General features: G+C 43.5%; 1 protein-coding gene across 10 annotated transcripts in view; it reads left to right on the top strand.

Annotated features, from left to right (window-relative positions):
- znf536 (zinc finger protein 536) overlaps positions 1–16,317 on the top strand; it is a 190,672-nt gene that overhangs the window by 159,374 nt on the left and 14,981 nt on the right. For 5 of the 10 annotated variants that reach the window (XM_090238435.1, XM_090238433.1, XM_090238434.1 and 2 more), the window contains one exon: positions 7,536–10,041. The exons of the other annotated variants lie outside the window; for them this stretch is intronic. In XM_090238435.1, coding sequence (XP_090094561.1) covers positions 7,536–7,666 — 131 coding nt within the window. In that variant the 3' untranslated portion in view covers positions 7,667–10,041. Of the gene's footprint in view, positions 1–7,535; positions 10,042–16,317 lie in introns of those variants that run through there. 10 annotated transcript variants of the gene reach the window in all.

Raw genomic sequence — 16,317 nt, 5'->3', positions numbered from 1 at the left:
AGGAAGACTGAGCCGGAGAAATGGGGGGGGGGGGTGATCCGGGAAGGTTTCGTATATCATAATTATCCCGTTAAGCAACGGAGGGGTTCCCTTCGGGAATTATTCTTAAATGGAGGATTTGCAATGAGAACGGGTCAGAAATGCTTCCAGCAAGCAGGAAATCCTGTTTTCATTTACATAATCATATCACCACTTCTCTTTGGTCCCTTCTTAAAGGCGGATGCTAATTCACAGCCCAGCTTTTGTAGGTTTAAAGCTGTTGTTGTTTTTATTCCCTCTAATACGTGTCCCCTTAATGCCAGAGCTTCTCTAAGTCTGTACTCACTTTTTGACCTTATTCTTAACATCTTCTTTGAGCGTGGTTGGGCCCGTTTGGCTCTTCTTTCTCGAGCACATATGTGAAAAACAGAAACATAAATACAAGTTGATTCATGAATAGCGCTGTCTTAATTGAGACCCAGTAAGAGTAAGTAGCAGATGTTATACCGGGAACTGTTGAATCATCAGAGACCAGAGGAAGTCTGCAAAATCATATTAAAAATGTAAAAAAACAAGCCAGGTGCTCGTGATTTTCCATTGCAGCACACTGTGGTGATGTGGGAGGGGGGACGGGGGGGTGGGAGGACGGGGGACGGGGGGGAATGGGGGGAGGAGGATAGGAGAGGGATCGAACAGAGAGAGAGTGCCAGCATTCAGAGACATTTCTGGTGTCGCCCTACTGTGTGATCTTGCCCGTAAACTCTCTTTATTGTCCTTATCACGATAGTAAGCCTCAGATTATTCAGCGTTGAGCTCTGTATCATTACTGTTGGGTGCTTCCACAATCACGAGTGTATTCAAAGTTTACGATGAACACAGAGAAAGTGAAGAGTTCCCTGTCTGCATCTACCTGCTCGTCTGGATCCTCATCGCGGAGCACATCCTAGGTCTCCAGCTGCATCATTCTTATTTTAAACTCCTGTCCCTGATCCACTAGGAGCCCGTCTTATATTGTAGGGTGATTCCTGCCCTAGGAGGTGCTGTGCTCCAGCGGCAGGCAGGTTCCTGTGCTCAGTCTGTCTGTAGTGGTAGAGTAGGGAACCTGTGAGGTGGTGCAGTGACAGGCCCACTCTGTTTCTCCTCATCTCTCTCTCTTTCTCTCTCTCTCTCTCTCACTGTCTTTCACTCCCCCCCCCCTCCGTTTCTCTGAAGTGACAGACAGTGTCGTTCTCGTCACTCAGAGGGGACCTCGTCCCAGGCTGACAGTGTCGCTTCAGCGTTCTTCTCCATTCCCTCCGCAGCGCGACGCCACACAAAATTAGTAACCAGATATGGCAGTGGCGCGATGCTAGTGCGAATAATACCACACACTCGAGGGAGCCCAGAGCTGTGAGATTAGCACAGACAATTAATACAGGACATGCCTGCGAGAGGGCCTTGGAATATCTTTATGTTGTTTTAGCCGCTACGGCTCTAGAACTGAAACTGTCCCTCTGTGTCAGTGTTTGAGGGAGTGTGTGTGTGTGTGTGTGTGTGTGTGTGTGTGTGTGTGTGTGCGCGCGCGCGTGCGTGTGTGTGTGTGTGCGCGCGCGTGCGTGTGTGTGTGTGTGTGCGCGCGTGCGTGTGTGTGCTCTTTCATGTCTGTATGTTGTGTAATTAAAACCTTAATTTTGACAGGTGTTGTGATCTCATCTTCTTCTTTTTATAGCCCTGAAGTCATGTACTGTACGGTAGCTTGCCACAGTCATTCTTGTCCATTGAAAATCACTAACACCTGGAACGGTAACATTCCCAGCCTGTAGTCCATGTGTAAGTGAAGGAAGGAAGTGTGTGCGGTCTATGTAAGCACAGCTAGGCCCTCCCTGCGTACAGGCTTGATAGAATAAAAAGCATGCTTCATACTCAAATGAGGCCTGATGAGCACAGATGACCTCACCTCTTCCTGTTGCCAGACAAAAGTTTCCTTTTACAATAGAGACAGGGGGGGGGGGGGGGGGGGGGGGGTAGAGTACAGAAGATCCCCGGCTCGTCCCACCAACCAGAACGTGCCCTCTACAGAGACAACAGAAAAAGTTTTAGCGACAGCCTTTGGTTGACCTTGTTAGTTCCAGCGCACTTGTGGTACTCTGTGGTTAATTATTTTTTCCCCTCCCCTTCTACATTAGACTACAGCTTGTGCTCAAACCACAAGCATGGGATTTTCTTTTTTGCACATTCCAACGCCATTATGTTACATTGTTGCTGAATAAAGGCTGGTATTATGTTCCCGCAGTAAAGGGCAGAAGTGGACAGAGTTTTTATCTGCTGAACGAATCAATCAGGATTAGGTCAGCTGAAAAGAATCACAGACAGCAGTCGCCAGTGTGTGTGCATGTGGGTGTGCAAGTTTGTGTGTGTGTGTGTATTTGAAATGTTGCTTATTTAAAGGGGAGCTATTTGTTGGTTATGAGTGCATGGGGGGGTGACTGAGATGTCATTTCTCGGCTACAGAGAGGATCTCTTCTATTTATTTTATCCTCTGTGGGAAGATTGGAAGGGCGCTCATTATCATTTCAGCAGAAATGATTAGGAGATCAAATAGAGATCGAATGCCATTTCCTTCCATTAATGCGGGGGGGGGGGGGGGGGGGTTAGTGCGTCTGTCATGGCATGGCTGTCCGGCTGCCTGTGGGAAAAAGACAGAGGGAAGAATGGAGGAGAGGATTAAGAGGGGACCGGGGCTTGGCAAGGGAGTGCAGGGCTATTCATTAGCAGGGCCCTAAGAGAGGCACACTGGCATGCTTAGAGTGAGAGAGAGAGATAGATGAGCCTTGAGCAGTAGCTCTACCACACAAAATGGAGGGTGAAGGCAAAAGTCAGTGATCACATGGTCAAGTTTGCTCTCCACATTGTGCAAACCTACTCATGCAACACTTTGTCCTGCTTTGAGACTCACACGCGTTAGGGAGAGGGTCCTGCCCTCTGGGGTCACATTCAAACAACCCCCCTTACTGTTGGGTCTAACAGGCTGCTAATGCCTTGCCAGCAGTGGTGTAAAGTACTTAAGTAAAAACACTTTAAAGTACTACTTAAGTTGTTTTTGGTGTGTGTACTTTACTATTTTATATTTTTGACAATTTTTTTACTTTTACTTCACTACATTCCTAAAGAAAATACTGTTGTTTTTATTCCGTACATTTTCCCTGACACCCTAAAGGTCAAATGGTCCAATTCACGCACTTATCAAGAGAACATCCCTGGTCATCCCTACTGCCTCTGATCTGGGGGACTCACTAAACACAAATGCTTAGTTTGTAAATGATGTCTGAGGGTCGGAGTGTGCCCCTGGCAATCTGTACAATAAAAACAACAAGAAAATCGTGCTGTCTGGTTTGCTTAATAAAGTGAATTTGAAATGATTTATACTTCTACATTTCACTTTAGATACTTTTTACAAGTACATGTTATCAATGACATTTACTTTTGATACTTAAGCATATTTAAAACCAAATACTTTTAGACTTTGATTCAAGTAGTATTTTACTGGGTGACTTTCACTTTTACTTGAGTCATTTTATATTAAGGGTCTTTACTCTTACTCAAATATGACAGTTGGGTACTTTTTCTACCACTGCTAGCCAGTCACACAACCAACCCTCAAGTCACGACCCTGACACAAAAACGGGCCTATGTGCCATTTGTTTGTCGACTTAGGCTCAAATTGTGACTGCGTGTTTGAATTCGGAGTTAGAACAACGCTCTCGCTGTTCTGTGATCCGTGAGTTCAAATCCCTCCATTAGTGCTCTGGCTCAGAGGGTTATTTTGCCCATTAGAAGCACTACAATCTTGCATACTTCTTCTGTCTGAATAGCCATTCTCTCTGTATTGTATTTATGTATTGAAAAAAAAAAGGTAATAGATCAAGCACATTCCATTATTCTCTTCTAAGATCATTAGCAAATATAATTAGATATGAAAGAAAGTCATTTGGAAAAGAGGGGGGGGGGGGGGGAGGGGGGGAGAAAACGCTATCAGGCAAAGAAGACCGATTGTTGCATCAGAGTGTTTGGGCTTAAATTGCTCAGCGGAGGTATTATCTATCCAACCATCTTAGTCTCAGAAACAGTCACTGGGAGAGGGAGGGCACTCACTCCAGCCCACTGTTTCTCAGCCAAGACCTAGCTTTTTCCTGGACACCCATGTCTCATACAATACCTACGGGCAAGGAGGAACGCATAAAATAGCATCTTAAACAACAATACCTACATTGTGTAGCGCCATTCTTTAAAAATACAATATCAGATAGAGCAAAATAGCCCCCCCCCCCCCCCTTCCCGCATATATGGATTCTCCTTTTGTACTTTTGTCTGACCTAAAAAAGGAACACAAATCGTCTTCCTTGATGCAGTATAGCTGGGAACCGATCCATTGTGCCACTACCACATGCAGGAGTTTGTCACTGTTTGTGCACCTTAACGCGGTAGTGTGCTTTCTAATGGGGATCTGAGCAGAAACAGCCATAAACACCAAGATCCTGCTGTGTCTCACCGCAGATGTGCTTTTTTCTTCTTTAGTGGTGCTTTGAGGGATGGGGGTGGATGTGGATTCCTCTTGTCTTCGTGAATCGCAGCAAATGGTATTCATAAACATCCCGTATTCATTAAAACCTTCTAAAAATATGATTTGGGTTCACATCCTCGCGCTCAAGCGGTAGTGTGTGCTGTTCATATTTACATATTTATAAATACTGGCTTTACAATGAGGCCTACCTTTGCCAAAAACAACACTTTTTGTCGACTGTCGCCGGATGCCTGGGAGAGAAGGAAGTCCTCAGAGGCACCTTCAATGGCAGTGCTCTATTGTAACTGCCTGTTTGCCTGCCTGCCTGCAGCAGACTCAAATGTACATAGGGCATCAGTCACTTCCATGGCACTTATGTTACAGCTAAACTCAAGTCTCATGCAGTCAAACCCACATCATTAGAAGACTAGCACTTAATCTACATGGAGGCTAGGATTGTCTGGGGGAATTACTTCTCCTGCTTTTGTTTTGGCCTCATCAGATTTCTATTTTTTTGTGTGTCTCAAACCTTTACACACCAGTAACAAATCCAGAGCAATACACAATGTAAAATAGAAGGATTTATACTGTTTTCCATAGTAACCGATTAGCTTAATAGTCTTGTGTAGTTTGCGTACTAGCGAGGCTTTCACAGCAAAATGGCTTGTGAATGTCAGGTGAGAAACTGCTTAGAGACCCCCACGCTATAAACACTAATATTTCCCAAGGCGGTTTACAACACATGCTCTCAGCCTTGTGTTAGGCCATTGTTCTGTCCGTCTATTCATTTATCCATTCTGTTAAGCATGACACATGTATTAACACAGGGTGGATCCTGGAGCTATGTGTCCTCTTACCATATGCCTGGGTATCTAGGGCCCTCTACTCCAGTAAATGGCCATTCTGACTGTTATCTCACAGTTTACCAGTAGAGGGCGTCCTCACCCTTTCAGCATTTTCATTAGTCCTTTTGACTACGGTGCATTTTTGCAATTTAGTGTAAAATATATACGTTATTATACAAATAATGATCTAATCAGTTGTCACAGATATAGAGAGTCTTGCTGGCCTGATGCTGTTGTATAAATTGTAGCATTTACCCATCCCAATATTATTCTTTTTTTGCATAATACATTTCCATAATGCTTTTCCTAATGATTCCTTACATTATAATGATAAAGTATGTAGTCTACAGCATTAACCAGATAGTATTTATTTAAACAGTATTGACCTGGTATGATAAACAGTAGTTGTTTTTAAGATGGCAGACACAAGTGGAATGTCAACGAGGTCCTTGGGTTGGCTGGTGAGGTGCATCTGTTCTGCACCCGAATGGGAAATTAAAACTGAGAGGAAGTTATGAGGAATCTATAAAGTTGGCCTGGAAGTCTCCTGCTCGCAGTGGCAGTTGTTGGGGGAGAAGAAATGTCATGCTTAAATAATAACATTCCAGGTGGCTTAGTTAATGAACAGTGAAAATCAAATATGGGGCTTAATCTGTAACTCATTACTGGAAGTAAAAAAAAACAAAAAAACAACAGGGAAATCACGAGGAGAAGCCACCTTTGAGAGACCAGATACTTTTTATGTCAAGAAAAACATTTATTTGTTTATTAGGTGGACTACGACAACATATTTTGTTTAGGGGCGGAGGGGGAGGGGCTCCGTAAATTAGCCGTTGGATGCGTTCCAAAATGAAGCTGTTGATAGACATTTAGTCTGATTCCTTAGTGAATGGCTGAGTAATGATAGATTTATGCGTGAAACATAGATGTAGACAGAGAATAGTATAAACCAACCGTCTGTTCCATCATATAACCCTATAAAAAAGCATACATGACATACACAGGCTTAGTCTGCCATCTAGTGGTCAAAGTTGGCTCTGACAGTATTTCCTTAAGACTGCGTCGTCGTACAGAACCATGCAGATGAGACTGCAAATGATGGGTAGAACAGTGATGCTCTCTCTTCGAGAGATGAAAGCAGTTGTGTGTGGTATGTCTTGAAAGGTTAACCCCCAGAGATGAACGTTTTCATTCGTTGATGCGTCTGGCATAGGATGTTTCAAGTGTGAATGAAGATTGCGTGTAACTCAGACGAGCCCTGAGAGCTACTTTAATTCTCGTTAGAATCCTCGTCATCAGCCTTTTTTTCGGAACTGTTTGACATAGGAGTTGTAAGTGAACGTACAGTACATCTTGATTTGAGCGTGACGGTGTGATTATGTGCTTTAATACAGAGAGAGCAGGTGGCCGCAGTAATTTTGCTCTTTGAGAAATCAAAACGATGCTCCTGTTTTTAGCTTTCCGTCGCTCTGCACCGACTCTTCATTTCTTTTTCGATATCTTCCTTGCGACAGCACGATCGATTAAAAGCGATTTTCATTTCATTTTGTTAGTTTCATAACGGCACTTTGAAAAAAGAACATGACATGGAGATGTATTCGGTAGATTTTATTGCCAAAAAAAATGGCAATGGAACTGTGAAAGGAAACAGAAATGGTGTTATTTAGCTCTCACACTGTTGCAGAACTTGAAGATGAGCATGTTTTGCTGTCTGGGATTCAAACATGTGGTATAATTGCTTACTTGAGTACATGATCACCAAGTTATCACACTTATCTAGCAAACAAACTTGCTTGGAAAAAGTATGGAAATCATTTTACTGCTAGTGCCTCATACCATTTTTAGACTGCAAACTTTGCTAAACACCTCACAACCTCACCTCTGAGTCCCTGTTAGAGGCTTAGCATACATTTGAACCAAGTTTAGCATTTTCTTTATTTAGTCATCTCAATGTTAGTCTAGAAGTTTTTTTGTCATATATGTGTAATGCTAAATCTTGGTTCCTGAACAGAATGTCAGTTTCTGTTTTGCTCTTACTTCACCCTTTGTGATGTTTGTTACAGCAAGAGGTGGCCATTTTGTGTGTATAACTGCTATGCTATGTTTAGTGTTGTGGCTGTGGTGGGGGCCGGGGCAGTCTTGTTAATCTGCGTTTGTTCTCTTAACTGTAGTTCATCTGTGGGTAGGAGAGGAAGAAGGCCATGGAGCCCTGGGCCCCGCGCTGACCCTCGACCCTAACCTCGCGCTGCCTAACCTAGCTGACACTGAGACGCACGACGCAGCCTCTCTTAACAGAGACTAACTCCCGCCCGAGCACCCGGCTGGAGCAAGGCAGGAACATGATGATGATGGTGATGATGAAGGAACACACTATATCAACGACGTTGATGTAAAACATGCTACAATCAAACAAGAGAAGTCATTCAAAAGGAACTATGAAGGAGTGTTTCTGCCCTGTGTGAGGATGGAGAGGAGACAGAGACAGACCTGCTGAAATGACTTGTAGAGGCCACTGGATGTGACGCTCAGCAAAGTGACAGACAGACAGCGACTTTAACCATTCTGTTTCCTGTCCTCTCATGGATGACTCCTCCCTCCATCTTCTGTCTTCTTCATGTCTCTCCTTTTGATGTTTTTGCTGAAACTACCTGCTAAATGACAGTCCCTAAAACACCCCTACTATGACACATTCCTTGATCCAAGATGGCGTCCATCATTGTTGACAAAAAAAAAGCAGATAATATTCAGACTGAACTGTTGTGCTGACCTGTGCTTCACCTGTACGACAGACTCTCTCTCTCTCTCCTATCAGATCCAGTACAAGACAGGTATTCAGTGACCCCTGGATCACAGTAATGGTATTGTCCCTGGACTGTACCATTCCCACTCTTGTCCAGCTGGAGCTGTAGCTTAACAAGCTCCTTTTGACCAGACCAACCATCTATGGAGACCAAGCACACTTATTGCCACGCACATTTTAGTTGCTGTTTTCTACCCTGTTTTAGGGCACAATGCTCTGCGTGTCAAAAACAAACTAACAGGGAGAAGAAAAACTGAAAAACTAAAAACTAAACCAGAAGTATGACATTCTCTGACAATCTTTTCCTGTGCTAGCTAACTAAGAGAGAGCAGTAGTTTTCAGATATGATTGGGATGTTAGTAGATGTGACAACGAGGAGAGAAAGCCCGAGCATTGTACAGTAAAGTGTGATGATGGACAGAGGACTGAGGATCCTCACCCCACCCCCTCCCCGTAACAGGAACAGGACCGAAGGGAAGACTCTTCTCGCTCTATATCACAGAGCCTGTAAATGCTCAGAACTAAATGTAAAAAGAGAGAAGTAGCAACAACAAAAAACAAAAAAAAAACACTGTTTGTGAAGAGCAGAAGGTGTTGAAGTGACAGTGATGACTAGTTTACACGACCTTGTCCTGTAGGTAAACATAGAGCTTGAAGAGAAGATATGAAAAACAAAACGGGATTGTATTTTCTCCCCTTTTCATCTCTCTTATTGACTTCGAGGACTGTAGTGTTGCAAATGTTTGTAAGATACTGCCACCGATCAATGTTGCAAAGTGTTACTGACTACTGAAACGGTTTGATGTATTTACTTAAAAAAAAAAGAAGAAGAAGAAGAAGAAGGAGAAGAAAAAACTGGAAAAAACAAATATTGTCTAGCCTTAGATACAGTCATCCGTTGTTGCATCCACGAAGCTAGTTGTTTTAGACGGTAGGCCTTAGGGTCGATCTGTTTTCCTTTTCTTCCAAGTACTGTACTTTTTTTTTTGCCTTCTTACATTTCAAAGAAAAAAGAAAAAGATTGACAATCTACTCATGTGCTCCAAACATATGCCCTTATATACATAATACATTATGCATAGAAGGATTTGTTTTTTCTCCCAAAAGTATTTTGCGCTGTGATTAGTATTATAAATCAAAATCTATACAGTACAAAACTAGCTCACTAACTACAATGAAGGTGTGTGTGTGTGTGTGTCTGTGTGTCCCTTGACATTGTGAAATGTTTCTATGTCCTCTTGTGAACCCTGAGAATTCTAATGCGGTATGTACAGTGCACATATATATACAGTACATTTTCAGTTTGAAGGACCACAGTACATGGCTTTGACAAAACTGTTATCATAGTGCCAACCCAAGGCATGCAAGTCACCTGTGTGGTCATCATTTACATGCTGTTTGTTACTCTAAAGCAGAGTGATGATCGATGCTCAAGTTCCACATCGGGTTGAAATTCAACTCCACACACACACAAAAAAAAGCCTGTTTTTAATTTGCTTTTCTTGACTTTAGAATTCCCAATTCCAAAATATGAAGGAGGAGAAAAAAGGACGAGAAATATAAAACAAAAAGTGGTATTGTTGGGAATTAAACAGGGTGCTGAGAAGTGGATTGTGGGACTGGGTCTGAGTTAACCAATCAGAGGGCCCGGTCAGTCCCATAGTGACGCCCTCTCTCCCCTTCTCTCCGTTGTGTGGTTGTATAGCTGAGAGGTTAATATTAACTGTCTGGCTCTCTCTGAACCGGTATATGAGCATTCCACGTACGAACCTGTCTTGTGAGCTGAAAACCTTTTGTTTGCTGTATTCTCATGGCAGATGCTTCGTTTTGTAACTACTGAACTGTACTTATAATAAAAATAAAATGTATTCAAACTATAACGGATTGTTGTCGAGCGATGGGTTGTTTCTCCCCCCCCCCCCCCCACAGGATAACAGTCACTTAGGAGAAAATAAAGCATCAAAATGCCAGTGTTGAGTGAACGACAGTCTGAATATCCCACTCCCTCAAAACTATTCCGTTTCCAGTCTAGTCCTTTATCGCAGAGCTTCATTGACTATGCTCATGCTGTTGAATAGGCTACAATACAAACTAATTATGGTAGGCCTATATGATATTGTCATCCCACCACAAACAACAACGTCACCTCACTGCATTGGATGGAGAACTGACCTATGCAGACTCAGGTAGTTTTGTGCTCTAAAATATATACACACATGAATGTAGGCCTAGCCATCAACTTCCACCCTTAATGCCTCAGGTACAAGCATACTGAAAATGGTTTACACAGTCATGCAAACCAGGGAAACCCAGAATGGACCTACATCCCGTCTGATACACACACACACACACACACACACCGAAAGAAAGATCAGTGTTCAGCTGAGAGCACTTCTCTTGACTGTTGTTGGTGAAGCGCTTGTTATATTGCACTGAATGATGAGCAATATAAATGATGCATCTTTCTCCCCTCTCCCTGACTTCACTGTTAAGTGCTGTACAAGGAAGTAGCCAGAGGGGATACAGTGCTGACTGACTACAGAGCTGACTGTGTAGCACCAAACTGGCCTGTTCCATGACATCTCAAATGACAAGTAATGGTGTTGCTAACTGTAGCACTGTGCCCTTGGGCCAATGTTTTGTTAATTCCAAAACACCATCAAGTCCTATTTCAGGATGGGCAAATAATTGCTCTTCTCCTTGTTTCTTCTTTTTCTAGTCTACCCATCACGCCAATTTGTTTTGGACATATTGTGTGTAATTGGTTAGTGTGTGTGTGTGTGTGTGTGTGTGTGATCTAAGACAGATAGTGCTGTGATATCATTTTTCACAGGTCCATTACCGAGCTGGAGGGTGCAGCACCTTCCACCCCCTGAGACCGCGTTCGTCTCATCTAAGGAATCTCTCCGTTTCCCATAGCAATGTCACAGGCAGGAAAGTAACTGTATCAAAACATTCAAAAAGGTCAAACTTCCTTACCCACATCAAAAGTACCCGTCACTGGAGTCCGCTTTGTTCCCCTAGTTCTAGTCTGGGATGTTTTTCAAGGGGTAAGTATTTCATGTTTTTATTCCTCCTCTTTGGTGGTACAGGCTGAAACCTGATCCAGGTCTGGTTGATGGGATCCATACTTGAGTTAACCTAACGCCAGGACCCAGCGGCTGCTGAGCCTGCTGGGAAGAGGCCCAGGTCAATGCCTGACTAATTTTTAAACGGATCAGCTGCACTGCACCAGATGTGTGGGGGGGGGGGGGGGGGGGGACGCTTGTTATGCACGGAATCTGGTCCTAATAAAACTCACATTCGCAGAGAGTAACCATTTGACATAATTATTTTCTCCTTCTGTCTCTGGTAGTGAAATGTATTATTTATTTGTAATTTAATACATCAGTTAAGAACAAATTCTTATTTACAATGACGACCTAGGAACAGTGGGTTAACTGCCTTGTTCAGGGGCAGAAGAACAGATTTTTACCTCGTCAGCTCGGGGATTTGATCTAGCAACCTTTTGGTTACTGGCCCAACAAGCGAACTGCTAGGCTACCTGCTTAAAGTGTTTAAAGGAAGGACGTGTTGTATGGGTATAAATCAGACAGTCCCTAATCAAAACCAGGATATTCATGTGTGTGTGTTCACCTACTGTGAATGTGATCGTGCACGTGTCACTGATTAAAGAACACATCAGGTCTTTTTTCATTAGATGCTGCTCGTATGTCTTTTCATTGCTTGATGTTCTGTGACGCGTCATCAGTTTGCCTCATGACCCTGTTCAGAGCTTGATGAACATTTCTTCTCCCTTCATTTCATTTTTTTTCTCTCTCTCTCTCTCACATCTCTTGTCTTGCCCGTTGTCTCTCTCTCTTCCTCTCTCTCTGCATCCATTTCCTCTTTCCTTTTCACGCCATATTGTGCTGCAATGTGTGAAGCGGCGATTGATGTGCTTAAGATGATGGTGCGGCTCCGTTCAAGTGTGCCAGCAGTTGTAACTGGGCAGATGGTGACCTCCAGTTGAACCTGTCCTTGCACTCATTTGTTCAGCTGTGGTTAATTTCACAGGCCTCCATGTTGCAGGAGTCTCTGCATTATGCACTGCTCCACCTTGGCCACTAGAGGGCGATAAAGACCAGCTTTTACCACATCAGGAGGAAACTAGCTATTCTCTGCCCTTGTTTTCACATTGCACTGAAAGGACTGACTCACGACAATGGTATCATAGAATAACAATAAAATAAATACTACAATAAATGGCACCTTTTGTTCTGAGCAATTTGATCCAGCGTCAGCAACCCCATAACCACAGTGTAGAATAACCAAGTCTATTTAATGTTGAAAATATATTTTTTGTTTTACCAGGCAAGTCAGTTAAGAACAAATTCTTATTTTCAATGACGGCCTAGGATTAGAGAGTTGTACCTTGTCTGCTCCGGGGATTTGAACTCGCAACCTTTCGGTTACTAGACCAACGCTCTAACCACTAGGCTACGCTGCTAGTTACTTATGAGCTGTCGTTTGAATGCTACCAATCTGTAACCATAAGACAATCTGGGCCTGTTAGACTGTGCTTGGCACTATCCTCATAGACAGGGAGATCGTAACGTTGAGTTACTTCAATTTGAGAAATACCGGTACTCTTTTGGGATTCTAAGCCTAAACTGTAACGCTGTTCAATAATAAACACACACCCACACACCCACCCACCCATACACACCCATCTACACCCACATCCAGACCCACCCACATCCAGACACACACTGGTCATCTCACCACATAATGTCATCTCTTCTGCTCAATCAGTTTAGACAATCCCTGCATATTTACAGTACACTGAAATGTTGTCTATGTTGTACTGTATGTACTGTAGAGTGTAGAGTAATATCTCTCTAAACACACACACACACACACACACACACACACACAAACAGAGAGGCACACACAGAAACACACAATCCCCTGGCCTCCTGTTTCCTGGTAAATGTGTCTCTGTGCTAGTCTCAGGCTCTGCCTTATGAATCGATGATCATGTGGTGTAAGGGAGATAGATGGCTTTTAGCTCCATCTTGTCTCCTCTAATTGTAAAATATTAGTTACATTAGACTCTGCCTTGTGATTAATGGAACTTATTTGGAGGTGGCCCTCTCCTGGCCCTCCCCTTTCCAAAGTCCCCCACTGACTTTTGAGAATTGAGTGATTTCACTTAAAGCAGACAAATAGGTCTCTCTCTCTCTCTCTCTCTCTCTCTCTCTCTCTCTCTCTGAGAGGAAGAGAGAAGAGAGAGGCCAAGCAAAGGGAAGAGAGAAGGAGGGAAGGAAAATAAGAGAAGGGAGGGTGAGGAGGAGGAGGAGGAGGAAGACAGAGAGAGATAAGGACAGGCAAAGCTTGCATGGGGGAAAGCACTGACGATAAGGTTTAAAAAGTTATGCCAGAAAAAATAAGCCAAGAAATTTAAGCTTTGCAGGAAATAAAGCTTCGCCAGATTTATACCGTGTAACACATTGCAGATCACACGCTGAAAAAACAACCCGATCTCACAGAGGCAAGTGAAGTCTAGATCTTGTTCTAGACCTGGTCGTCACTGAGAAAGGTACATATATTCATCATAACGAACTATATTAATCATGTGGTGCTTTCCAATAACCCTCAGCCCAGTCCTCTTGCCTTGGAAACACAGTGACTGTTATTGATACCCGCAGACCACTTAGCCGTGCTGGGAACATGTTTGTGACAGCCAGAGACCGGGTTGCCCTTGTAATGTCTGCCATAGGAGAGAGATAGATCATGTTGCGGCGATATGAGCACCTTGTAGGAGACCAACTCCATACGGCAACTTTTCCATCCCGGCCCTCCTCTGTTCCTGAGCCCATGGGAAGTGTGATGTTTTTATTCGTCCTCTCTTCTGTTGTTTTTTTTTCTTTTTTCTTAATTGGCTCAGAGGCCTTGAGCAGCACCTGGCATGTATCGGGGCGAGTCGACATGATCTGCTCTGTTTAGGACACCGTCTCCTCTGGCTGTTCAGCTCCCACGGTTAGCCTGACACGTACATCACTCTCTGTTAGCCACTGCTTCAGTCATAACGCTACTTTTTGACACAGGTTCGTTTTTATCAGCCTTTTTTTTTATCCTTCTTTCTAGAAGGTCAACAGGAAGTTCTCTTTTTCACTCCCTCTCTTATTGTTTCTGTCTTCTCCGTTTCCCGTACACAAGCACACAGAGACTGTAGCCTACACTCTTACAGACTTGGACATCCATTAGCTGTCTGCAGTGACAGGTCAGCAATAGATTGGAGCTGGAGTAGAGACGAACACTCCTGAACTGTCCATCCCCAGGCCAGCTCCTCTGCTTCCGGACACATGCATGCAGAAACACATACACACATGTACGCACCCATACACACGCGCACGCACATGCGTGCGCACACACGCACACGCGTGCGCACACACACACACGCGCACACAAACGCACACGCACACAAACGCACACACACACACACACACACACACACACACACACACACACACACACACACACACACACACACACACACACACACACACACACTGACCTAGTCCTGCTGAGACAAGCTGACATACAGGCCATCATCACATGATGAATTTACTGCTCGGTACCCTTGAGCCCCAACAGTCCTCAGCCAATCACAAGTGGGAGAGGCCCCGGTTTGTGTCTGCTCAACAGAGAGGACACTGACACTGCAGGTGCAGGTACAGAGGCTCTGACCACTGGAGAAGTTTGACCTTACAGTATGGGGTTTATAGTCCTAGCTGAATGGCATCTACAGACTCTAAGAAAACAACTGACAAAGAAGGAGAGAGTGGGTGAGAGAGAGATAGAAAGACTCACTCTTTTGAGGAACTTATTAACAGCTTCTTCTGGTACAGCAATTAATAATCTAGTTCAGTATTTAACATGGGACTGAATCCCCAGTGACTACTTTTTAGCTTTCTTTGATGCATCAACACCCCCTTCCCTCTGCCTCTCCAGTGTATTCCTTAGTGTTATGTGTGTGTTGGTTTTTCTAGTTAACCAGAGAAATAGACCAGATCGCTATTCCCCGAACTTCAGCCCAATTTTACATCAACACACACAGACTTCTGAAACCTCGTAATACAGTGGTAAAGTCAATCCCTCCAGGGCTTTGGATATAAATACAAATATCTTTGGTAAATCAATAGACATGTACCTTGATTCAGAGTAAAAATTATAGGTCTTTAATGTTTGAATAGGGTAGACCAGGGTTCCCCAACTGCTGGCACGTGTGCCGAATTTGGCCCGCGGGTGGTTTTATTTGGCCCCCAATGTTTTCTGTGCAAAAATAAAATATTATTATTCATTTTGGGTCATTTGCATTGATGGACATAAAAGACTGTAAAAGCACCAGGAAATCAGCTCCAAGTGATTTACATTTTGGAAATCTGGTCCCAAGTATTCCCACACATAATAGAGAGACACATAATCGTATACACATGTAAGCAAGGTTTGAAATGATGTTTTAGTCAAATATTATATCTGGTTGGGCTTTGTGTGGTCAATTTGCACTCAACAAATAATTTGTAATGATGTTCCAGCGCCATGATGGTCCACTCAAGAAGAAAACGTCCCGCGGCAAAATCTAGTTGATGATCCCTGGGGTACTAGACATTCTAATGCTTTTTCCCAGCCATTACATTTTCCTGTCTGATGTTTACGGATCCATGCGACCGATTAATGGACGCTACTGTAACGTAGAGCTGGGATGATGAACCAAAAATGATCGACCTTGACCGTACCGATCACCTATCGCAGGCATTTTGCTGATATACCTGTAGTTCATTACAATAAGTAGCCTATACTAGAGAAATGTGACGTTTGAAATTAAATATATTTCAGATACCTTAATAGAAAATGACTCAAGTAAAAGTGAAAGTCACCCAGTAAAATACTCCCGAGTGGCGCAGCGGTCTAAGGCACTGTATGTCAGTGTGTCACTACAGTCCTGGTTTGAATCCAGGCTGTATCACATCCGGCCGTGTTTGGGAGTCCCATAGGGCGGTGTACAATTGGCCCAGTGTCGTCCGGGTTTTGCTGGGGTAGGCCTTTATTGTAAATAAGAATTTGTTCTTAACTGACTTGCCTAGTTAAACAAAGGTTAAATAACAAAT

This window comes from Oncorhynchus mykiss, chromosome 6, assembly GCF_057628025.1.
Source record: "Oncorhynchus mykiss isolate SJ-2025 chromosome 6, ASM5762802v1, whole genome shotgun sequence".
Lineage (NCBI taxonomy): Eukaryota > Metazoa > Chordata > Actinopteri > Salmoniformes > Salmonidae > Oncorhynchus > Oncorhynchus mykiss.
This window is presented reverse-complemented; position numbering and strand designations above follow the sequence as displayed.